General features: G+C 32.7%; 1 protein-coding gene across 1 annotated transcript; it reads right to left on the reverse strand.

Annotated features, from left to right (window-relative positions):
• Positions 1–8,869: 8,869 nt before the first annotated feature.
• LOC127716565 (autophagy-related protein 101-like) lies at positions 8,870–25,835 on the reverse strand. Its single transcript, XM_052222786.1, has 8 exons — positions 25,701–25,835; positions 21,239–21,275; positions 20,198–20,238; positions 19,442–19,525; positions 16,530–16,628; positions 15,417–15,531; positions 12,434–12,600; positions 8,870–10,178 (listed from the first exon to the last, which is right to left on the reverse strand). The coding sequence occupies exons 1-8, from the start codon at positions 25,728–25,730 to the stop codon at positions 10,098–10,100; spliced, it is 654 nt and encodes a 217-aa protein (XP_052078746.1). The 5' UTR covers positions 25,731–25,835; the 3' UTR covers positions 8,870–10,097.
• Positions 25,836–27,361: the final 1,526 nt, after the last annotated feature.

Consider the following 27,361-nt stretch of genomic DNA (forward strand, 5'->3'; position numbering starts at 1 on the left):
TTTTTTATTCGTCCGTTACTGATGAGTGTTTTTTAGACAAAACGCTCGTCCGGCGTACAAAATTGTAAAGCCTGGTATCTTTGAGTTGTTTTATTGAAGTTTTTTTTATCAATGAACCACCTGTTACTTAAATATGACATATTTCTTAAAAAATAATTAGATTTCTTTGAACCGATTTAGAAACGAAATCTTTTACAACAAACCGTTACCTGAATTTTAGAATTCACAGTTTCTGTGTTATAAATCATGTAACATTATAGCGCATAATGTATCCCTCCAAAAAACTGACTTTAATAACTTTTTATAAACCTGAATAATTTTCTTTCCTTTGCTTGGATATTTCTATTTAAATAGAGAAACGCTTTAATAGATGACTTTTCTTTCACTGTTGTAAATTTTCCTTTTTTAAGCCGAAGACATTCTTTTTTACTTCTTTTGATATGTCAAGCGGTGTGTATATTTTCACACTCGTCCGCTATGCCCGCGGTTTAGTGACGTCTTTGATATCAAGGAACGTAATATAAGCAGAACTAGCAAATGATTTAATATGTAATCAAGGTACCTTAGCTATTAAACATGTTTACTAAATGAAAGTAGTATTAAATAATGTTTGTGCATACGAAGCTCTTTCTGGGTATATCTTCACCTGAAACGTTTATACACAAACATATAAAAACTAGTCCTGATAAATACATAATCATTTCAGGAGCCTTATGACAAAATAAGTCTGAAAAGGAATTTTGTTTTTAATACAAATATTTTGTTTCAGAGTATTGCTGTGCTTATAGAAATCTTATTACCAACAATTGAAATTCTAACGAAAATTGAAGTACAATTATCTGAATTCAAAAATCATGAATTCGCAAAAAAAACTACTACATTGTCTTAAACTTAATGCACTTACCCATAAACATGTTAAACTCTCAGAGAATAAAACCTTTAATTTCAGGTGCAGAAATGAACATAGATTATCTTTAGAGATAAGACTGGTTGATTATTTATGCACGTATATTGCACTCTAGACACATATAAACTGTTTACGATAGCAGAATAATCGTCTGATTGGTAAATTTTCTGATTGTGTTATATTTCGCATCATGAAATTTTGACTTCGACTCGATTGTGATGTCGGCTGGCTCACTAATAGCATATGTTGACTCTTCCCATGTAGAAACAGCCGGTCTCATTTCGGTTTTAGTCCATATGATCCCCGCGGATATTTTTTTTAAATATTTAAAATGGGATAAACGAGTTTTGAACATCGGAAAACTAGTCTTTAAAAAACTGGGAATGAGTGTTTTGAAGAGGACATTAGGGTATTTCAATACTAGGAGTACTTAAGAAAGTGATAAGGACAATTTCCTGACCAGAAAACTAGACAAAGAGAGGCTAAAGATACCAAAGGAACTATCTAACTCGTTTCGAAAATACACAGACGTCATGGAAAAAAAGAAAAAAAAAAGAAAAAGACCAAAAGACAAACAACAGTCCACAAAACATAACATAGAAAACTAAACACTGAACAACACGAACCCCACCAAAAACCGGGAGTAATCTCAGGTGTTCCGGAAGGGCAAGCATATCCTGCTCAACATGACGAAGTGTCAAATCCGATGCCTCGTGTAGAGAGAGAGTGCCACGCTCTCTGCATGTTAAGAACCCTTGCAACAACTCTTTGAGTGGTCTATAGATGGCATGTTCTAAGGAAAAATTTCTATCCCTATCCTGTATACCCTTACTTTATTTTTGTGAAACAATGTGGTTGGCAGAGAAGCAGCTAAGAACAATAAAGGTATTGATAAGACTTCCAATGAGGGATAGTGATAGACATTTTGCCTTGCAACAAACCACCTACGGACTTTCAAAGAGTTGTTACAGTGGTTTTAAACGTACAGAGAGTGTGGCACTCTCTCGTGAAGAGTCAGCGGATTTGATGTCCTCATTCTGATCGAACTTGTACATATCCCGCACAGCTAAAAGAACGCCCAACTTTTGCAAGGATTTTAAGCCCGGATGGAGGAAGACCAAAGTGCAAAAGTATTTCAAGCGTTCTTTCTCATAACACTGCGGAAAGTGTTTTTTTTTTTGTGTCAATAAAGGCAATAGTACTTTACCGCTGTTCAATAGTCAAAAATATATTTAACTGAAACAAATCCGGGTCACAAACCAAAACTGAGGGAAACACGTCAACTATAAGAGGAAACAAAACGAACAACAGAAACACTGAACTGCTACAAAAACAAACGCCAACATACATAAAAACGGACTATGTGATAACAATTGCCATATTCCTGACTTGGTACAGGATATTTAAAAAAAAATGGTGGGTTGAACCTGGTTTTATGGCTAGCCAAACCCCCGCTTATATAGCAATGTTAAAAAAATACCGCTAAAATGACAAAATTTTCCGCTAAATGAACGCTCAGTGAATATTGTGAATATGCACGCACGAAAAGTTTCAATAATTGAGATATTGATGTATGAATTAAGCCGACAGTCGTAATTGTTGAGACTTTGGGATACCATACGGCATATTTTGTTAATAGTGAACAAAAGGGTAAAACATACTACACAGAGGAACAAGTGATCAGTATGCTGGAGTTTCTTATTGACAACATATTTGTTGAATTTGGAGGTATATTTTTCAACAAATTGTCGGCATTCCATGGGAACGAACTGTGCGCCTTTTCTTGTCGACCTCTTCTCATTTTCATATGAGTCGGAGTCCCTTCAGATATGTTGATGATGTTTGTTTCATTAACAATCCAAACTTTTCTGATTGGGTTCCATTAACTTATTCTCCAGAACTAGAAATTAAAGAAACAGACACAGTTTTCTCCGCCTCATTTTTAGACTTTTACCTCGAATTTGACAAAGGCGGTCATCTCAGTACCAGAATCTATGACAAACAAGACGATTTTAATTTCGAAATTCGGTATTCCAGAGCTAGCTTGCAGCTGCTACACAGACTTATAAAACGTCACCAGTGTCTGAGCAGAAAGTTGACGAACCAGGGTTATGTCAAAGAACGTCTCGTCCTTTTTCTAAAAACGTTCATCCGAAGATACCAAGACCTTGTTGATAAATAACCAAGACCTTGTTGATAAATATTCCGTATCAACTTCACAAATAATACATGATGGTCATGAAGTTTAGATTCTAGGTACTGACGTTGTTTATCATCTTAATTACGTGTGTGTGTTTTTAATTTCAATTTTTCTTTGTAAATGTTTAGTTCATTTTTTGTCATATCCTTTTGGCGTGGCTCGGTACTTATACATCCCGCCATTGTGTTATTGTGCTATGGTCATATTTTGTATTCTTGTCTTTCATTTTTGCTTATGTGCTTTGTCTAAATGCCATTTTGTTTTTCTTTGTTGTCATATTTGTTTGTTTTTATAGTGACTAACATTATATATATAACACAATGTTGACTTCTGTACCCCTATTTTTGACATTTTTACCTATTATGTCTGTTTGTTTTGTTCACACATTGTTGACAATATAATGGAATTTTATGCGACTAGCATACAAGTGAGAGTTTTAGCTAGCTATAAAACCAGGTTTAATCCACCATTTTCTACATAAGGAAGTGCCTGTACCAAGTAAGGAATATGACAGTTGTTTTCGATTCGTTTGATGTGTTTGAGCTTTTGATTTTGCCCTTTGATAAGGACTTTCCGTTTTGAATTTTCCTTGGAGTTCGGTATGTTTGTTATTTTACTTTCTGTTGGTAAGAGAACAAAATTAAGAGAGCAAACAAAAACTAAGGGAATTGCATGCACTGGAAAAGCAGCAAGACTAGACTGGTTGTATCGACAGGGTAGGTTATGCATGCAAATTCGCACTCAATCGAAATGTAATCAGGAAAAGGACACAATCTGTAAAATGAACATAAGACTATTCTGATAAAAGATATCAGACTGCAAAATCGTCTGACAAACCAGTCTATGTGAAACCGTGTGGTTGGCAGAGAAGCAGCTAATGAAATTATATAGGCATTGCTTTGACTTGGGTGGGGATCCAATCTTTGACCTTGCGCCTTGAGGCAGGAAAACAGTGGACTGACCACTGATACGTTGTACTATTACTTTAAAGTAATGTAGTCCTTATCAATTAAAATTATAATGTCATCTTAAAATTAATGTATACTGTAATTTTTGAATTGTGAAATTCTTTTTTCAAAAACAACTCAATTCTTTAAATGAATTTGCAATCAAAGCATATTTTTGTAGGAGAATTAAAATACCTGTAATAGTAAGAACATCTAAACATCTGAACATTATTCTTCAAGATTATGACTGGTGCCACATGTAGAGCAGGATCTACCAACCCTTCCGGAGCACATAAGATCACCCCAAGTTTATGGTGGGGTTCGTGTTGCTCAGTCTTTAATTTTCTATGTTGTGTTTTGTGTACTATTGTTTTTCTGTTAGTCTTATTCTTTTTTAGCCATGGCATTGTCAGTTTATTTTAGACTTCTGAGTTTGAATGTCCCTTTGGTATCTTTCGCCTCTCTTTTAGTTTTGGGCCAAGATTGGGGAATGGTAATAGTTTGTCAATGGCCAAACAAACAAAAACTTTTGGTAAAATATTATTTATTGTGGAACTTTATGTTAGGACACAATATAAATACTGGCAATGATTTAAATGTACATCTTAATAATGTAATTGTGTGAATAACTGAACAGTCACTTCATGTACATTGTACAACATTTTATGAAAGTCATTCAATATTGAAAATACTTACATCATTAAATTACATACATGTATCATCAAAGAATTAGATAATTACAATAAAAAAAATTGTTAATGTTAACAGATAGACAAAAGTTATTTAATGTTTTTGGTTCCTCAATTGAGTAGAACATACAAGTCACTAGTAAGTACAATGTCTATCATACACAAGTTTATAATTGATGAATACAGGAAGTCAACTTGTCCTTGAAAAATACAATTCAGCCAATCAGAGAGACTAAAACATTATACTTCCCATAATGCAACATGATTTGTAAATTGGCCCATTATTCTGTTGGTAAGCATTCCATTATGTATATTGAGGCTACCACCACACAACTCAAAGAGAAACACAGTCATAATGGTTTGTATGGTATACTTTCCTAGGCTATTTTTTTCAAAAATGTTAAATTCAAATTACACTCTTCACACTTGGGTTTCCAATAATATTTGGAGCATTAAAAGCACTAACTTAGTAAAACATATTAACTTATGTAGTATTTATTTAATATTCCATTTTGCAGATCAATACAAAACAAATAAACTGCTTCGCTGAGGGCAGCTGGATACGCCTGCAGAGGTCCAACCCTGAACAGTTGGTGCAAAAATGGACACAATATTCAAGCTTGATACAGGTCTGAATTTGGATTGTAATTAAATATTTGACATATTATAGGTTTCTGAAGAAATGTAGTCAAAGAACTTGAAATTGGTTATATGAATTGAATTTATATTCACCAAAGTTTTATGCAAATTGGTTAAAGCGTTTTTGAGTTAATGTACGACATGTTGATGACGGACGGACAGACGGGCAGACGGACAAACAGACGGACAGAGGTATACCATAAAACGTCCCAAAAAACGGGCGTATAGAAACTAAATGCAATCCTGAAACATTCTTAAACAGAACACACACCATGTCTAAAAATACCATTGAACTGTATTAATGATCAACATGTCTAATGTTGACTTTTAAATGTTTTGGTTGTTGTGTCATTGGGTTGCTGTTTCAACTCTTTTACTTGGAATTATATGTGTTTATTCTAGAGCAATGATTCGAATGATAAGATTATTGTTTATTTTTTTGTTATTTTTTTATGTGATTTCATGTGCATAGAAAAGCAAATTACAATTTCAAATATTCCAATAATGTTACACAAACTAACTGTTATTTTTGGCTTTTAACAACACACGAAGAATAAAATAAAAAACCATGAAACATAGTAATTATTTCTAAAAGAATACAAAAAATCCAGATAACCTCTTATATTCTTATAGTAGAACTTAAGGATGTAGTCAGGTCAGGTTTAGGAATTATTGTCAGATGTTAGTACTCCTTGGGTTTTTTCCTACAATACAGGGTAAAATATTTTGCCCCACATCACTCACCTTTTTTCTTAGAAGACTTCAATAGCTCATAAAAAGGTCATAACCAAAATTTAAGCAGATTCTAGATTTCTTTTCTTAAAATTTGAGACCCAAATAATGCCAATGCTAAATATAAGGTAAAAGTCTGAGTCAGCCTTTTCCCGCCATTTTTGTACAATCAAATATCTCGAAAAGGAGTTCCATAACCTATCAAAATTTTAAGCTAATTTTGTTCCTTAACTAATGCTCTTCGGACTGATGGTTTCAATTTCAAATTCTAGATTTTTTTAAATTTCACCTGACTACATCCGTAAATGCATTAAACTTCTTAACTGCAATATCAATTGTACTCAATCATAAATGCAAAGAATCTTGCTTTTACTTAATTAACAAATAGTTCTTTTGATATTCTGTCACAACAAATGTTAAACTACTGAAGTCTCTGAATGGATTTGATTTTGATTTTTGGTGTTTTGATGCCACTTTTAAGCACCGCTTTTGGGTTATTTCGTGGCGGCCAGTTTTTATTGGTAAAGGAAGTCAGAGTGCCCGGAGAAAACCACGACCTTCGATAGGAAAACTGACAATCATAGTCAATTAAGATTGGAGTCGAGTGCACCCGCACGAGCGGGGTTCGAACTCACAACCTCAGTGTTGACTGGCTAGTGATTACAGTAGTAACTACTTAAACCACTCGGCCACTGAGGCCCCATCTCTGAATGGATAGTTATATATATTAAAAAAAATTATAAAATATTTCAGTCTATGTCATTCTCTAATTTATGAATTAATTGCAATATAGATAAATTCTATTATTCTAAATATATCATTTATGTAACACACTAGCCATTTAATATCTCAATTTTAAAATTGCAAAACAAAATCCCTTAACTTTATAAAAAACTGACATAAATGATTCTAAATTATGATATTACATTACATCTCAAAATTAGTTAAGTTAGAATTAACAAGATACTGAAAACCAATTATTTTTGGCAAAACTTTTTAGACAACTTTGCAGTGATTTTCTTTTGTGACTCTTCCATAATGTATTCATACAAGACAAGACATATATTTGACAAATCATATTTTTTCGCCAAGTTGTTTTAACTATCTATTTTAAAAACTAGCTGGTTTACACTTGATTATTACAGTGATCTATGTTATGAATGATATTATTTCCTGAGACAACTAGATAATATACAATGTACAACCATATAATTGAGGCAGCATCATTCATTACTGTTTTATCTTAAACTGATCTAGTCATGCTAGTCACAAACATTAACATGTATACTATGCAAAACATCAAAGTCAATAGACCATGACTGAAGGAGAGGACCAAAAACAATCTACATATGAGATGTGCTAAAGCTAATACATCTGTATACCAAATATTATTGACCTACCACTAATGGTTCCCCTTAACTGACCTAATCACAAACTTTTACATGTAAGCTAAGCAAAAGTTTCAAAGTCAATAGACTTTACTGAGCGGGTAGGGCCAAATAATCTACATGGAAATAAGATGTTCCCATGTTAATACAACTGCATACCAAATACCGTTGACCTACCACTAATGGTTCCCCTTAACTGACCTAATCACAAACTTTTACAAATAAACTAAGCAAAAGTTTCAAAGTCAATAGACTTTACTGAGCGGGTAGGGCCAAATAATCTCCATGGAAATAAGATGTTCCCATGTCAATACAACTGTATACCCAATACCATTGACCTACCACTAGTGGTTCCTCATTAATCTGACCTAATCACAAACTAATACATTGTTGATGATGCAGCTGGAAACAGCATGCCTATGGTGTAAGTCTCGCTTTTTTCTACTTCGTTGAAGTGAGACAAAAAGGGGTTGAATACTGTTGCCTATATGTGAAATCTGCAACAAAATTATATTAGTGTATTAGTATTACAAAAATTCCCCAGCACATAATGCATGAATGTTAATTTTTCTGTGTCATGATTTATGTTATGTAATGCAAATACAAAAAAAAAACAAAAAAAAACTACAACATGTTTTTTCATCAAATCATAAAATCTTGCCATTGCATCCTGGAAATGCAAAACTTGCTTATTAAACTGACAATATATGAAATGACTAGAAATATCAATATCACAAAATATCATTACACCTTTCGTTACTTAGTAATATAAGTCAGAATTATTTTTCAAATCAAGTAATAATTTGTTCAAATTACATATAAATTTCATAAGACATACTTTAAATTCAGAAATTAGTGCATGCATGTATTAATGCAAGATTTGAAGAAAGGACAAAAATGCTAGAGTTATTTTTGCGATTTCGGGAAATCTGCATACACTTATCATGCTTATATGTATCAGATATCAGAAAGAGAGTTTTTATTATTGTGATTATCACCCAGTCCCATTATTTGCAATAATAAAACCCTAACAATAATTTCTGAATTACAGTAATCAAGATATCTAATAAGTTTAGTCAATAATTTGGTTTCAATATATAAAATCATTATTTATTGCAGGGGAATAACATCTATTGCAGTAAATGTAACAATCCATTTCATGAACTACATAAATCTTGTGATTTTCCCACCTGGTTTCTTACTCAGTGCCATAGCTAGCTTAATATAGAGGGACAAGCTACCCTAGCCTCTGCCCTATGCATTTTTGGTTTTCTTAAGAAAAATACCAGTAAATACTTTCCAATGCAAAACTATAATTCTAACTACTCAAAAAAGCTTTAAACAATTATAAAATACCATAAGTGCAGTAAAAATAAAATAATTTATTCAATCATTTAAATTTTTATCTATTAACATAATCAAGTTATCCCTTTAAAGGCAAGAAACAGCACTAACACACCCTTCACCCTTCATCTTAAATCTCTGCCCCTCTGACCTTAAATCCTAGCTTACTATTTCTAATAAATGAGAATATCATTTTGTATAAGTTGCAACAAAAATAACCACAAGGCATGACTAATTTTTTGGATTATATAATAATACTACAATGACATTAGCAAAAAAAAAAATACAATTCTGTAATTCAATTTCAACTACACATAAAAAACACATAAATTCCATTAACATCATTAGAATAGCACTCATTGTATGTTAATTAAATAGGTTAAAAATCGTCAGCATGTACAATATACAATAACTTTCTACTTGTTATGAATTTATACATCTTAACATCAGTATTATCATAAAAATACAATTCACAAAACTGTTTTTGATGAAGTCTTGTAGATACAGAACAAAAAATTTGCAATTTACACAATCAAGGAGATTTATTGTAAATTCAGAAATCATTTCAAAGTTTTTGATATTGTAAATAACGCAACTAGATGAGTATCACAATAAGAAGAACTGGCATTCTGATATCTGATACATATATCGGAATGCATATTTTCCAGAAATTGTAATAATATCTCTTACATTTATGTCCATTCTTCAAAAATTGCAATATTTCTGTATTTACAGTAGTTAAAACTCACTATTTGTGATTATTTTTTACAGTGAATGTTGGTGAATACTGGTGAATTTGGGGTGATTCACACTGAAATACAGTACACTCAAGAAATGATTACCTTAAAAACCAGTCTAATATGTCACATTTAGGGTGGTGAGATACTTATATATATAGAAATATCATAGTTTCAATATGCAAACATTAGTTATTAAGGGGAAATAATATATATATATATATACATACCAATCACACCACCTATGCCCAACAAGACAATATCTTTTTTGGGGGGGATAAAAATACAATATCATATAAATTCATGATTTTCTAAATTTTACAAATGAAAATACAAGGCAATTTTTGCATCATGAAACTAATACATTATCATGAGGCTAATCGGACTCCATCAGGTATTTTCCCATGATTCATCAATATTTTGCTGCACAGTGGAGTTTGATGTCACAATGTTAATGTACAGTCCTTTTGGAATATTCCCATGATGCAATATCTCCATGAAATGATTTGTGGTATCAGAATGCTAGTGTGTCCTTCAGGAATTTCCTCATTGTATTACTTACAGATGGGGGAGGTGTTGTGGTCTGGTGGGATATCTGTAATATAAATAAAATTGGGGTTAATCTCAAACTATGATTCAAAATAAGAAATGTCATAAGGGCTATTCCATTAAAATGTATGTGGTAGGGTAGGAAGTGACTTTCAAAATATCCCTACAACCAAGAACCATTTTTTAGATAATTTTGCATAATGGTAATAGACGCATACTGAAAAAAGACCCATGACCCACATTCAATAATTAAACTTCCCTTCCTACCCTCCCACATACATTTTAATGGAATAGCCATAACTAACGCAAGATTTTTCCCTTGTAAGACTTCCAGACTAAAGTTGAGATGTTAAAACTGTTTTTACAGTGATGGCTTTTAAAGGTGAAATAATCAAATTATATGAAATATTTCTCTCTCTTAATTATAATACTGTGGATTCATTTATTTTCTTGAGTACTAATTTTCGTGGATTGAGAAAAACAAGCATTTTCGTGGATATTTAATTTCGTTGTTTTGGCTCAGCCTGCATACATTCTTTTAAAAAAAGTATAATAAGTTGAACATTTAATTTCATGGTTCCACTGTACCCACGAAATCCTTGAAAATTGGTATCCAACGAATATTAATGAATCCACAGTACTGAAAATAAAATTGGGAATGGAAACTGGGAATATGTCAGAGAGACAACATCCCGACTAAAGAGCAGAAAACAGCCCAAGGCCACCAATGGGTCTTCAACACAGCGGGAAAATCCTGCACCCGGATTCGGGTTTCAGTCTATTTTTAAGAGATTAAAATCGCTATAACAAAAACTGTGAAGCAATCTGTACTTTTGGTAGACCAGAAAACCTGTTTTACTTTCAATGTGTACAGAAATTTACTAGCCCTATATCATTAAGGTTGAGCTACAGCTTTGCTTGCATCAAACACAAGATCCAGTTCAGACTTAAAGCAAATCAGTAATCCAGTTGAACTGTGAACTGGTTTTCTGTAATAGTTATACACTGAGGGATAGGTGTGTCTGGATAAGAAACCCGGTCGGCCGGAGGCCGGAGGGGTTTCTTATCCAGACACGCCGTATCCCGAGGTGTATAACTAACTTACACTCTATTCTAAACCCTATATTTTTTAACATTTATTATTAAATGAAAAGAAAACCGATAGCATATTTATTGACAATATCAAACCATGATTTATAAGAATTTATTTTTTATTACATGAAACCCCACTAGTAACCTTTCTTAGGGTATCTTTGTTCAAACTTTGACAAGTGATTATATTTTACAAATGACAAAGTTGTTTTGCATATTCCCGTTAAATCCATGTTCTTAAATGGATCATCGGGTCAAGGTTGACCGTTTTGTGTATTCTTATTACAAACAAAAAATACATCATGCTCCTTGTATGCAGTTGTCAATATGGACGGGTATAAGACGGACGACATTTTGTGGCAAGCGTTGGATTTGGTAGAAGAGACTAAAGATAAAGGCAATATAATACCCAAAGTACTTACCTGTATCAGTGTAATAAAGGTAATCATAACTGTATTTTATATCTTACAGATTTATAACCCCCCCTCCCCTCTTCTCGAGAATAAACAAACATTCATATTCGGACATACTAAGGGATAGGTGTGACCCGACTACCAGACACGCTCAACATACAAAGATACAGATTTAATATTTAGGAATTCCCTTTTTGGGGGCAAACAGGGGCTGATCCAGCTGGGGGTTCCCAACTCTAGAGAAAAAAAGGGGGGTGCAACCATTCAAATGCATTGATCTTTTAAATAAAAGTCGGGTCCATACCGCGGAACCCCCACCCCAGATCGGCCAATGAGTAACCGGGGGGTGGGGGTCCCATGAGTAAGAATTCCCATTTTTTTTAAATACCAATGCTTTAGAATAGAGACATATGACTGGGATAAAAAAAAATTACCTTCAAGCAAAGGAGTATTTAAAGGATTATTTTTGTATTCAAAATAGATGCTTAATTTTTTTTTTCGCTATTGGAATTTCCTAAAATGTGTTTTTTTTAATATCTTGAAACAATTTGTAGTGAACACTATTAGTAATTTCTTATGTTCATGCTATTTAAAAAATAATCAATTTCTATTGTTACGAATAACAATGGACTTTGTTTGCGGTATGTAGAAGCATGGGTTTCCAGAAACCCCGCTCGTCACACCCTGTGGTCAAAATCCTTTGTTATTCGTAACAATAGATCTATTCAATTTACACTTGTTTCAGAAATAGAAACTATGAAGTATAACAATAGAACTGGGGTGTAAGTTTACTTACCCTATACAAATAAGGTTGGACATCAGCTATGGTGGTATCAAATACAAGATCCAGTTCGGACTGGTTTGGCATTTTAGGAACATATTCATGTCTATTCATTGCTTCAGCTACATACATCAATTTCTCTGCTAAAACTTCTCCAAGTTTTTCTCTTAATAACTGTCTCTCTGCAAATAAATAAATAAAATTGATAATGGAAATACTTATTAAACAATGTGATCAGTTACTGTTGGTAATTTTGTTATAAATAAAATGAAATTAAAGTAATTTGACTTTTCATTCCAGAATTGTACATGTGATAGTCCTAAATCAAAATGTCTTTTTGTACAAAGAAGTCCTTAATGCTTATTTCTCCTCTTACTGTTACATTCTGTAATTTCTAAAAAGAGGTTCACATAGTTCCAAAATAAGGCCAACTAAAATTAATAAGATTAGCATCCAGATTTTTGAAAAAAATGGGGTGGGTGGGAGGATTTTATTTTTCAATTTTTATTTCCTCCTAAACCCTTTTGTGACGTGTTGTTCATAATCAAGGGTAATAATAAGCTTATATCATGTATATATAAGAAATTTTAAATTATTTTTCAAATTTTGAAATGAATATTTCTGATTGGCAACCACTGTTCTACATGTAATTGCCGCTTTAGAAACCTATTTTTAGTAAATAGCAAAAAAATGGAGAAATGTTCTCTTTTACATGTACACTACCTAGATCAAATTTATTTTGCTTTCTAAGCTAGAATTTGTAGTCCCCATAAAATGAAGCATATGCATTGGTATGCAACACAAATATTATGAGTACAGAGTGAAACGAAAACTCAAACTGTGTTGAAAATACTAGGATTGATGCTTTTAAGATTCTTATGCAATGTGAAAATATAATTACAATGTAAAACATGAACTAAACCAAAAAGAAGAAGTTGATTAATGACTCTATTGAGGGTCTGGGGACCGAGGGTGTTTGCTGTTTGTCAACTAAAACGACAGCCTTGGGGTAAATCTAAGGGCTTGATATAGTACATTTTGTACGTTGGCCGACTCTTTGTACATGTTGTACTCAATATACGGTCATAAATCGCACAAGTTCGTGCTTGTGTCAATTACTTTATTCCACATGTTCCAGTGATGTTTTTGTACCAAAGTGTTCCACAATTCTTGCATTTTGGATATCATTCACAGTCCAAATTTCTTAACTCAAAGTCATTGTATAAATAAAAAAATCCACGGTTTTCTAATCACTGAAATTTGTGACATACCAGGATAAGCGTTCTTGGACACCGCCTCTTACTTGTGACCAGAGTATATCATGCCCTTCTAGTAATCAATCTATATTATCAGAAAATAAAGTTGTCATCATTGAGCAGAAGAATATGTCGACTTATATTACTAGAAGAAATACAATAAAATGCTCCGCTGTGCGCAGCTTGATACGACCGCAGAGGTCACCCTGAACAGTTGGTGCAAGTATGGACACAACATTCGAGCTTGATACAGCACTGAATTTGGATTGTAATTAAATATTTGACACAGCATAGGTTTCTGACACAGAATGAATGTGGTCTAAGAACTTAAAAATTTTTAATTTACCTATTCAAACCATATCATTATTATTTGCTTTTATATATAAATCAGAAATAACCAATTTAAAATGGAAAATTTTAAAGAAAAAAAAGGAAAAAAAAATCCACTCCCAAATTTTTTCAACCCCCTTATGATTCATCACCCCCAAACTCAATCCCAGCCTTCCCTTTGTGGTATGGTACCTTGCAGTATAATTTCAGAGAGATCCATACACTTGAACACAAGTTATTGTCTGGAAACTAGAAAAATACTTGTTTTTTGGCCCCTTTTTGGCCCCAAATTCCTAAACGTTTAGGGCAATTACCCCCAAACTCAAACCCAGCTTTCCCTTTGTGATATGGAACCTTGTAGTACAATTTCATAAAGATCCATACACTTACACACAAGTTATTGTCCTGAAACTAGAAAAATGCTTGTTTTTTAGCCCCTTTTTGCAGTACAATTTCAGAGAGATCCATACACTTGAACACAAGTTATTGTCTGGGAACTAGAAAAATGCTTATTTTTGGCCCCATTTTGGCCCCTTATTCCTAAACATTTTGAGCAATTACCCCCAAACTCAATTCCAGCTTTCCCTTTGTGATATGGAACCTTGTAGTACAATTTCATAAAGATCCATATACTTACACACAAGTTATTGTCATGAAACTAGAAAAATGCTTGTTTTTGCCCCCTAATTCCTAAAATTTGGAGGCAATTACCCCCAAAATCAATCCCAGCATTCTCTTTGTGATATGAAACCTTGTGGTGCAATGTCAGAGAGATGCATACACTAACACACAAGTTATGTCTGGAAGTTACAAAAATGCTTATTTTTGGCCCCTAATTCCTTAACTGTTGGTACCATAACCCCCAAAATCAATCCCCACCTTCCTTTTGTGGTATTGAACCTTATCATAAAATTTCATAGAGATCCATTCACTTAAACTAAAGTTAGAGTGCGAAAACCAATGTGTCTTCGGATGACGACAACAACAACGTCATACCAATATTTGACCGCAAAATTTTTTGGCGGTCGTATAAAAACTGAAATTTGAAACAGTAAGTTTTGAATGAAACGAAATTATCGGCGGTTACCGGTAATGGAAATGAACAAAATCCGGAAATTGTAAATTTTTGAAAATAAAAAAAATCGGGGCAGGCAGGGATGAAAATCTATCAATTGATTTTAATTGGCCTAATTATTACTTTCTGTTTTCATTGGGTCACTGCACTGTGGTATTGCCTCTGTAATGGGTAAATTTTCTGCTTAGGTAATTAATTTTGTGGATAATTATATATCTATAAACTGAATAAAAAATTTTTTTTTTTTTATTTTTTTTTTATTTAAGCAATCAGGTCAAGCATTAAGGCACAGTATCTTAAATAACTGAATTACACTGAAATACATGTAGATACTAACCACTTTCATTAGATAGAGTAAGAATATCCAGTTTTATGGTCCATACTTCCCATGGAATGCATTCTGGTGAAAACAGCCATCTTGTTTTCTTTTTCTGGAAAAATTCTAATGAGATCTGAAATAAAACTTCAATTAAGAGATATCACTTTTCTTTCTGAAATAGTATAGCATAATCAGGGTGATTTAATCCGGGCATTGAAATTTCACAATGAATGCTAATGATATGTCTATTCCATAGGTGTAGTAGACAAAAGATGATTCAATCAAAAATAACTATTATTAGCATCGAGTGATCAGCTATGAAACATATTACCCTATCATATATATTGCTTATGGAATATACAGAATTAATTCCTAATAATCACTAGCATTCGCTTTGAAAATTAAAGACCAAGAAAGATTGTGACTGGAACCACTTCGTGTGTACTATATTTGCAAGGTTGTAAGTTAGTGTTATCATTTTCAATTACCTGCTTTTGTTTCAAGTGTTTATCATTTAATATGGCATGCATATTCATAATCTGGCCAATTCTAATTATTTTGTATCCTGGACAAGTTTTGTATTTCGTTAAGCTTTCATGTTTTAAAAAGTCTGTGGCTCAATCTTAGTAAACAAAACTGGTATCGACAAACTCCTGAGTTAAAGTATACTTTGCTTATAACTGTGAAGAACCTGGTCTTTTTTTTTCCTCATTTACACAACAGACAACATACCTGGTCAGAACCTGCTCCATTGAATTATTGCATGACACAACAGAATACATACCTGTCAAGAACCTGGTCTTTTTTCCTCTCATTACAGGACAGGCATTTGTTGAGAACCAGGTCCATTGTGTTGTTGAATGACACAACAGACAACATACTGTAAATTCAGAAATTTTTGCGTGCATTTTTTATTGCGATTTTTGAAGAATGGACATAAATGCGAGATTAATCATTGCGATTTCAGGAAAAGCTGCATACAGATATATACATCAGATATCAGAATGCGAGTTCGTACTCACTAAGTCGCATTATATGCATTAATAAAAACCTCGCATTAATTTCTGAATTTACAGTACCTGGTCTAAACCTGGTCCATTGTATTCTTAAATGACACAACAGAATATATACCTGTCCAGAACCTGGTCCATCCTGACTCCTTAATGTATCTCTGAACAATGATACATGACCTTTCAATTTCCTGTCTAATTCATCTGAGGCAGTCCTCACCTACAAAATATTAAAATAAAACTAGTTTTGCAGACACTATTTCCATTTTTAAATTGCATATACATGTACAAATTGTTTTTAATATTCTCTGTTTATATAAATTTACCCTTTTTTTATGATACATGTCAGACATTGTTTTATGTAGGCACCTACTCATCTCTACAATACTGTAAATTCAGAAATTATTGCGTGCATTTATTATTGCGATTTTGTCATTTTAAACTAAAATGCGGTTTTAATTTTTTGCGATATTGAGAAAAGTCCTGTTTAATTCTTATACAAAATTTCATATGCCAGTTTAAATTATTGCAATTATAACCCTGTCGCATTTTTCGCAATAATAAAACCATCGCAATAATTTCTGAATTTACAGTATCAAATATGATATTTTATTTATAACCAAAAAGCCAGAAAATCTTCTGACAGCATTCTACATGTCAACAGATGAAAATAATTGTGATAATTGAAAATACAATTGTACTTTGTAGATCCATGATCCGTTAGAATCAGATAAATCTATATGTGATAAAATCAATACATATAAATGATTCTAAAAATCTGAATGCACTGAACATGATTTATTTAGTAGTTGCAATTAGCTATAAACTAGCCTTCAGTAACTGTGAGTACTATTATATGTGTGCTTTTTGTTTATTGTTTTTATGTGATTTGTTTTTTGTGGGTCATACCTATTTTTTGAGTTAAGCAAATTGCAACTGATTTTTATTGTGTGTTCTTATGTTGCACTGTTACACCACTGTCCCAGGTTACGGGAGGGTTGACCACTCACAAGCATGTTTAACACTGCCACATTTTTATGTGTCTGTACCAAATTAGGAGTCTGTAATTCAGTTGTTGTTGGTTCATGTCTGTTTATATTTGTTTTTTTGTTGTTGGTTCATGTCTGTTTATATTTGTTTTTCATAAACTGTTTTGTTTTTAATTTAGCCGCTAATTCTCGTTAGAATTCTTTCACATTTTTTCATTTCAGGGTCTTTTTTAGCAGACTACGCAGTATTTATTTTTTCATTGTTGAAGGCCGTACCATTGCCTATATCCACTTATTTGAACTCTGATGGATAGCTGTTTCATTGGCAATCATACCACATCTCCTTATTTTTTTTTATTAAAGTAAGAGATACAATTGAATGCTTACGTATTAGCTCGTAAAAAATTTTTTTTTTCTTATATTGAAGCATAATTATTCTTTTAATTTCTGTTGATTTTGTAACATTCTAAAGTATAATTTTAGCAAAGATTTAGAAAAGAAACAAAGACTAATGAGTTATTTCCCTTATTAAACTATTTAATGGACATGCCTTTAAACTGTTGAACAACCTTTCTCAATATTTCAACTCAAGAAAAATTTTGTCATGTTCTACAACTTAATCTGAATCTGATTCAAAATACATTTTTTTAGCATTTGAAATGCTGATTATGAATAAGGTCACTAAAAGTAGACAAAATATTGGTCAAACTTTCTTTTAATAAAATGCTCCGCTGGGCGCAGCTTGATACGACCGCAGAGGTCGAACCCTGAACAGTTCGGGCAAGTATGGACACAACATTCAAGCTTGATACAGCACTGAATTTGGATTGTAATTAAATATTTGACACAGCATAGGTTTCTGACACAGAATGAATGTGGTCTAAGAACTTAAAAATTTTTAATTTACCTATTCAAACCATTTCATTATTATTTGCTTTTATATATATAAATTAGAAATAACCAATTTAAAATGGAAAATTTTAAAGAAAAAAAAGGAAAAAAATCCCCCCCCAAATTTTTTGAACCCCCTTATGATTCATCACCCCCAAACTCAATCCCAGCCTTCCCTTTGTGGTATGGTACCTTGCAGTACAATTTCAGAGAGATCCGTACACTTGAACACAAGTTAATGTCTGGAAACTAGAAAAATGCTTGTTTTTTGGCCCCAAATTCCTAAATGTTTAGGGCAATTACCCCCAAACTCAAACCCAGCTTTCCCTTTGTGATATGGAACCTTGTAGTACAATTTCATAAAGATCCATACACTTACACACAAGTTATTGTCCTGAAACTAGAAAAATGCTTGTTTTTTGCCCCTTTTTGGCCCCTAATTCCTAAAATTTTGAGGCAATTACCCCCAAAATCAATCCCAGCCGTCCCTTTGTGGTATGGTACCTTGCAGTACAATTTCAGAGAGATCCATACACTTGAACACAAGTTATTGTCTGGAAACTAGAAAAAATGCTTATTTTTGGCCCCTTATTCCTAAATGTTTTGGGCAATTACCCCCAAACTCAATTCCAGCTTTCCCTTTGTGATATGGAACTTTGTAGTACAATTTCATAAAGATCCATACACTTACACACAAGTTATTGTCATGAAACTAGAAAAATGCTTATTTTTTGCCCCTTTTTTGGCCCCTAATTCCTAAAATTTGGAGGCAATTACCCCCAAAATCAATCCCATCATTCCCTGTGTGATATGGAACCTTGTGGTACAATGTCAGAGAGATCCGTACACTAACACACAAGTTATGTCTGGAAGTTACAAAAATGCTTATTTTTGGCCCCTTTTTCCTTAACTGTTGGTACCATAACCCCCAAAATCAATCCCAACCTTCCTTTTGTGGTATTGAACCTTATGGTAAAATTTCATAGAGATCCATTCACTTTTAAACTAAAGTTAGAGTGCGAAAACCAATGTGTCTTCAGACGATGACGACGACGACGCCGCCGGACGACGACGACGCCAACGTCATACCAATATAAGACCACAAAATTTGTTTGCGGTCGTATAAAAACTATGTACACAATATGAAACTTACATAAGTAAAGTCTATAAAATCACAGTCTACATCTACTATACCAACTGTTCCTATAGAATAACTCGATTCTTGTTTGAAGTGAAACTGAAATCAAAATATCTAAAATTAAATCTAATTACAAACCAAAATATATGGAAATGATGTATTGAAAAAATAAATATTGAAAATATAAAATATAAAAAGGAATTATTGTGAAAATAAAGTAAGTAAGTCATATCTAAGTCTTGAGTTTTAAGTACGAGGCATAATCTCTATATATATTCCGGCCTATAGGTTAAGTATTTTGACCTTGATTGTCATAGCTGCAAATGTTTTAATCGTTTTCGTGCATGAGAGACATTTCTCGTATCACAAAAAATAGAGAGTGATATCAACAAGTATACTGTAATCTGATATAAACTGTGATATTTTCATTGGTTACCCAACCTTCTTGTTAGGTCAATGGTGTCTAGCAAAGGTCATGATGGAACATGTGTTCTCCTTGGCATCTGTTTGTTTAGTTCTTTTTTTAATGATAGTGTCTATATCATCTTTAACATGCTGCATGATTACCTCTGAAGGCACATCGGCCAAATAAACAAATAAAGTGGCATGATTACAAAGAAATATTCTGAGGCGCTGCAGGACCCCAGCATCATATTGACCTGGGGGAGAACACTGTAATAGCATGTATAGTCAATGAAAGTGTGGGATCAGATATTGTCATATGGATGAATTATATTTCATACATGTAACATAAGAACATTAACAACATACCTTTCCTATAGTTCTGTGTAACAGTAATGTATGGAAGATACCTGAAAATAATCAAACAGTAATGTATGGAAGATACCTGTAAATAATCAAACAGTAATGTATGGAAGATACCTGTAAATAATCAAACAGTAATGTATGGAAGATACCTGTAAATAATCAAACAGTAATGTATGGAAGATACCTGTAAATAATCAAACAGTAATGTATGGAAGATACCTGTAAATAATCAAACAGTAATGTATGGAAGATACCTGTAAATAATCAAACAGTAATGTATGGAAGATACCTGTAAATAATCAAACAGTAATGTATGGAAGATACCTGTAAATAATCAAACAGTAATGTATGGAAGATACCTGTAAATAATCAAACAGTAATGTATGGAAGATACCTGTAAATAATCAAACAGTAATGTATGGAAGATACCTGTAAATAATCAAACATTTATAAACATGATAAAGGTCCAGTTCATCTGACTGACCACATCTCTATACATTATTTTATTTCAAAATCACATGAATTTGTATAACCCATTATACTGTAAAGCAACTATTTAATTCAAGCAGTTGTAATTTGAAGAAAAAACTTTTAATCATGACAGTGTTTTAATTTAATGAATCAGAGCAAAGCAATGAAATCAAAACCAACTATTTATATTAAGTGTTACAACAGAAACATTATGTGCATATATACAATGTACAAGTCTGTAATAATTATAATTTGATAACTGAAACCAGTCTACCGGGTTTTATTCATTTCTTTTTCACACACATGTACAATTACAAAAAAAGTATATATAGCTATAGTCACTGACAAAAACCTTACAAAGCATTTAAATTCATAAAGAAATATTGGAACTTTGTAAAAAGGTAAACATGTACTCTATACACGATTTAATTGTCAATATTGGGAAACTACATTGTTCAACAGAATATTCAGACTCATTTTTATGAAAAAAAATGTGTAGTAAACATCAAAACGACAAATAAGTCAGAAACCTTGTACATTGTACAATGCAATAACATGACACCTTTAACTTACTTTCTACTACTTCTTCTATTTGTCTTCCTTCAACAGACTACAAATATAAACAAATTCATTTCATTTGGTAAAACAGACTTAAATAGTAAAATTCAATCCTTAAACAAACATACTGTATGATACATTATTTTATTACATGCATATATATATCTAATGGTTGTGTCATGTTATCTATTTCTTGCATGATGAGATATTTCTTGTATCACACTGCATGGAGTGTGATACTAAAATTGCATTAATTTGATTGGCTTGAGACGATATTGTGTCATTTTCATAGGTTGTTCGTTTGGTCATTAATGACTTTCAAAGATTAAAACAATGTACATTTCATCCACGGCAATGGACATATGTGATTTCTTCAATAATATACAAAACACTCACAATTTTCACGTTGAAAATCTTCTTTTTGTCAAATTTTATTACATTCTGAAGCATTCAAACATTTTTAAAATGCCTGATGTTCAAGTTTGATGCCAGAACAGGCCATGTGACGTCATACTGGTATCTACATTGACTAGATCAACAATTTTCAGATTTTTCAATTTAACACAATGAGTGTTGACCATAAGAGAAATATACGTAGGTTTAAAAACTCATGAGAATTGGATATCGCTTGATATCAATTCTCCTTATTTAGTTTAAGATAACTGGGGTGTTTAAATGTTTGATGATAGATTTCTCTTAAACTTCTGTGAAAGACTTCTGGTCAATATACAAATTTCAATATAAAAACTGGGGGGTCACAGACCTTGTTTTTTCGTAAAAATATATTGAAATTAACGAAATCAAAGTTATTCTATATCATCATGATCATGTATATGGGGTTTTATTGGGGATACTTAGTTTTACCTCATGGAGTAAACATTCAAAAATAGAATTGTTTCACATTTTCATGTTGAGGCCTTTCATAGCCGACTTTATGGTATGGGTTTTTCTCATTGTTGAAGGCTGTACAGTGTCCTATAATTGCTTATATCCACTTCATTTGAACTCTGGTGGATAGTTGTCTCATTGGCAATCATACCACATCTCTTTATTTTTATTCATACATGTATATCAGGGGCGGATCCAGCCATTTATAAAAGGGGGAGGGGGGTTCCTAACCCAGGATAAAGGGGGGGTTCCAACTATATGACCCCATTCAAATGCATTGATTGTCAAAACTCCCGAAATCCCATTTTTCATGCTTTTGGATGTATCACCCAAAACATCACCAAAACAGTCATGACAATCATAGTTTGCCTCCTTACAAGTTCAATTGGTAGAAGATGTTTTCCTTTTTTTCTTCAGTAGTGTGTATACTCTATTTGATTCCTTTATATTATTTGGTAATATATCATACCTGCCAACTTTTGAAAATCCCTATGGGCGCTTTAGTTGGCAACAACATATTTAATGGTAACAATTTTGGGTCGTTTTAGCATGCCTGTATTTTGCTCCAGAAATAGTTGACTGTGTGGTATGTGTTTTGCTTATTGTTGAAGGCCGTATGGTGACCTATAGTTGTAATGTTCTATGTCAGTTAGTCTCTGGTGGAGAGTTGTCTCATTAGCAATCATACCACATCTTATTTTTATATAATCTTTCTTTTTTTCTTATGGTACATACTGATGATGAGGTAATTAGCCTGTTTTTTTCTTTTTACAATGTATATGCATGATTCTTGTACCAATTTTAATTTTGAGAAAAGATAGTTCATGTAGCTAGATTACCAGTAAAATGTTTTCTTGTGTAGCATATATACACGACATATACTAGGAATAACTTAACTGACTTGACTTTTTTCCATTAATAAATATGGACACAGAAGGACATTTCTCTTATAGTCTGATTTAATTAACTCATAGGAATGAAAACATCTCATGAACACTACTTCTGTATTACTGTACATGCCTACTTATCCAGCCTCATCAAATAAGTGATTGACCAGACTTGGTATTGTTCTGACTGTGAAGGACTTCTGACAAAGTTATATAGTCCTTTAAACACTTTACTTCAATGTACTCAGGCGTAAGAACCTTTTAGCAAATGATAATAGACCACTTTCGAGTAATGTCCTTCACCAGGAAAGTTTGTCAATTATGCGCGCCTTTATGACATCATTTACCAGATAGAGGGGCCCGACTGTATCCCTGCACTATTAAAGTTCATCAAGCGTCTTTGTGATCGTCATAATGCAGGATAAACTATAAATAATGTTTGTTCCGCAGGTACTTTATCACAATTCCCTAATGACAGCAGTGCTGATTATCAATTATAAGAATTTAATTTGCCAAATAATTCGTGCAATATAGAATCATATTTTTTCAACCACTCGCTCAACATGGGAAGGAAGTGACGACGCCCCTAAAGGCATGAATGATGTTCACTAAAAAATTTATGACAGAAATGCAACAAACTCGAAAGTGTTCTATTACATGTAGTCCACCATTATCACAACTCTGACATTTAGACAGGAATACAACTTAAAAGTTCTTAACAAAATTGACTCTTTGCTTGTTTAAAATGCCCCCATTAATTAGGCCAGAAAATATAGGTGTGTTTCCAGTCACTCAATCAACCCTAGCTCTTCCTTTAGCATGTCACAAAATCATCTAGGTCTAATTACATGAATTAGCGCTTTTTGTAAAAGCATTTTTGTGGCCATAACTTATAATAAACAAATGGCTGGATTACATAACGTGTGTGCTCACAGTTCGATTGATGAAATACAACCATAAACCTGATATACAAACATTCATGACAGTTTCACACTAAAAATAAATGTGGATAGTGTCCACATGTGGACACAGATGATGCCCCCACTTGCATATCATATAGTTATAAAGGGACATAACTGAAGAACGGTAAAAGTGACACTACCCAAATTTGAACTTGATCTGAGTTTTGTGGTAATAAGCATTGTGTGTAAGTCTCATAACATTTGGTTGAGGCTAACTTAAGTAGAGAACAGAAACTAAAAATTCAGCAATTTTTCTATTTGTAATGACGCATAACTCTAGAACGGTTGTGTATAAGTTTTACAACATTTGGTTGAGACAAACTAAAAAATTCAGCAATTTTTATGTTTATAATGGGACATAACTCTAAAATGGTAAAAGTGTTGCCACCTAATTTCGTACTTAATCTGTATTATGTAGTAATTAGCATTGTGTATAAGTTTCATAACATTTGGTTGCAGAGGCAAACTCAAGTTAGAGAACTGAATCAAAAAAAATGTACTTGATCTTTACTGAGTTTTGTTGGAATGAATATTGTGTATAGGTTTCACAATGTTTGGCTGGGGAAAACTTCAGTTACAGAATGGAAACTAAAAAATTTTGCAATCTTTCTATTTATAAAGGGGCATATAACTCAATAATGGTTAAAGTGACACTACCCAAATTCAACTTGATCTGTGTTTTATCAGTGGTAGTCAAAATTAAACATTGCATTGTATAAAGCATTGATTGTAGTTGATTCAACTATAATCATGGTCAAAGGAAGATAACTCCAATTTTAAAAATATATTATATAAACTTTATATTTAGAAAAAAATAAAAATTTTGCAATTTTTCCTTTTATAAAGGGGCATAACTCTAGATCGGTTAAAGTGACACCACCAAAATTCAAACTTGATCTGTGTTTTGTGGTAAGAAGCATCGTGTATAAGTTTCTTAACATTTGGTTGAGGATAACTTAAGTTAGAGAACAGAAACTAAAAATTTTGCAATATTTCCTTTTATAAAGGGGCATAACTCTAGATCGGTAAAAGTGACGCCACCAAAATTCAAACTTGATCTGTGTTTTTTGGTAATAAGCATTGTGTATAAGTTTCATAACATTTGGTTGAGGCAAACTCAAGTTAGAGAATGGAAACCAATTTCGGGACGTACGTACAGACGGACAAGGGTAAAACTTAATGCCCCCTCCGGTACGGCGGGGGCATAAAAATTCAAACAACTGTATAAAGAACTTCATGATGAGATGAGATGAAAACAGGAAATATCAATTTTGACAGCTTTTCTGAAAAATATGGACATACAAACAAAGAAAAACACATGGTCCAGATAGACTGACTTGTTACTTAAAATCAATGGTCTTTAGTTGTCCCTATTGTCAGTCCGAGTGGTCTTCAATATATGTCTTGAAATCCATAAAAAAAAAATCCAACAGCATCTGACAGTCTCAGGTTGTCTTGTTCCCCATAGGGCATGTAGGGTGTAATAATCATTAAATATATCTATGTGACATAATTTTCAGAAGGTAAGGTAAAATTTGGGCATAGTTTACAATTTATTTACATAAGGGAAGTATATGTCTTTAAAAGCCTGAGTCTATTAGCCGTGTATTTTGACATTTGAAAATGATGAAACACATTGAAAAGCATGAATAATGCGTGTTAATTTCATGGCGCCAGATATTTTTTTTTTAGAAAACAAATAGAATCAAAGACGTTTCTTCAATTTACTCTTCAACTTACGAGTTCAAAAACCTGTGTTCGTGCGTTCATCTTCTGACAATCATTATCTCCAGTCCATTTTCTTTCTTAAAACGCAAAATATAAATAAATTTCTTTCTCTTGTTATGAGACCTTTTCTTTTTTTAGAACAGGTGATTACCGTAAATAGGCTTTTTATTTGTCGTAAAATATAATTTATTTCTACGACTGATTAATATTAAATTGCAGTTTAATATTTTTCTTTTAACAGACAAATAGAATACATTAAAGTGATTTTAAATTTTAATTGTCATTCTCGTGTGTTTTGAACTTTTAACCTTCACTTCAATGGGGAATATCTCAAAGTTGTAAATTCAACAGTCTGTTTTGGTATTTCTCAAACTACTTTAATAATATATTGATTGATTGATCCTTGATTGATAGTTGCTAGCTTATCGTACAATTGCAATGTCTGTTTTTACAGATAAGGCAAACAATAATAAATTTAAAAAAATAAAGATGGGGAAAAATTAATCATAATATCCACCAACCATAGATATAATAGCCATTATATCTATGAACCAACTAAAATGTACTTATATTAAAACTTGCGTTTTCTTTCATGTTTCTCTCTGCGAATAGTACTTATACTAAATATATGTAATGTCCAAGAATATCTAGACAGAGCTCGATTTATATACGAGGAAGCTCAGATCTTTGCCACCCTTTGGTCGTTGTGGATAATTCACAGTGTTTTACTAGTTAGCAATCATACCATGCACTTTCCTTATTTTAATACTCAGCGAAACAAAGATTCTTAATGGTAAAGTTGAATCACAATTCCGACTTCCAGTCGAAAATATTAAAATGACAATTGTAATATTGATGCAGCATTAGCATGATATGCATTACAACAACAATAGAAAAGAGAAAAAAAATCCCAGTAAAATGAAAGACACAGCAAAGCGATCAAGCAGTAACACAACACATATGTAGTAGTAATATGAGGGTGTGGATGGGGTTTACAGAATGAATAGAGAATAATGGTCATAAAGTGCAGAATAAAGGGCAAACAATACAGAGAATAGACAAATAGACAAAAAGTAAAGGAAAGAGAATAATAGGGTGCTGATATATAAAGAATAGAGAATAACGGGGTCAATATAACTGAGGATTAGGGAAAACATATCAAAAAAGTAAAAAATACAAAGAAACGAAGGACCCCTAACCGAGACCCTCTAATATGAGAGCCACAACAATAACAAGAAAGACTGAAATAAGATAGGATAGTATGAAAAGTAAAATACAGACCGCGGCAGCAGTCAAATGACAGATATAAACAAGAGTAACACGATAGACGCGACAGTGAATAACAGGCGGAAGACATTAACGGGACATATCAAACCTCATAATATAAAAATAAGAAAATGTGGTATTATTGTCAATGAGACAACTCTCAATCAAAGACCAAATGGCATAGACGTTCACAACTATAGGTCACCGTACGACCTTCAACAATGAGCAAAACCCATACCGCATAGTCAGCTATAAACGGTCCCGAAGTGACAAATGTAAAACAATTCAAACGAGAAAACTAACGTCCTGATTTATGTACAAAACAATGAACGAAAAACTAATATGATATACAGCAACAAACGACAACCACTGAATTACAGGCTCCTAACTTGGGACAGGTACATGCA

This window comes from Mytilus californianus, unplaced genomic scaffold (assembly GCF_021869535.1).
Source record: "Mytilus californianus isolate M0D057914Y unplaced genomic scaffold, xbMytCali1.0.p SCAF_9, whole genome shotgun sequence".
Classification (NCBI taxonomy): Eukaryota; Metazoa; Mollusca; class Bivalvia; order Mytilida; family Mytilidae; genus Mytilus; species Mytilus californianus.

What these genes read in the sequence shown, in the direction of transcription:
- LOC127716565 (XM_052222786.1), bottom strand. Translation starts at nt 25,730, where the DNA reads ATGAACGCACGAACACAGGTTTTTGAACTC. An exon ending in ATGGACCAGGTTCTGGACAG is followed by an intron (nt 15,532 to 16,529) that starts GTATATATTCTG and finishes GTTTTATTTCAG; the next exon opens with ATCTCATTAGAATTTTTCCA. An exon ending in TCCAACCTTATTTGTATAGG is followed by an intron (nt 10,179 to 12,433) that starts GTAAGTAAACTT and finishes TTTATATTACAG; the next exon opens with ATATCCCACCAGACCACAAC.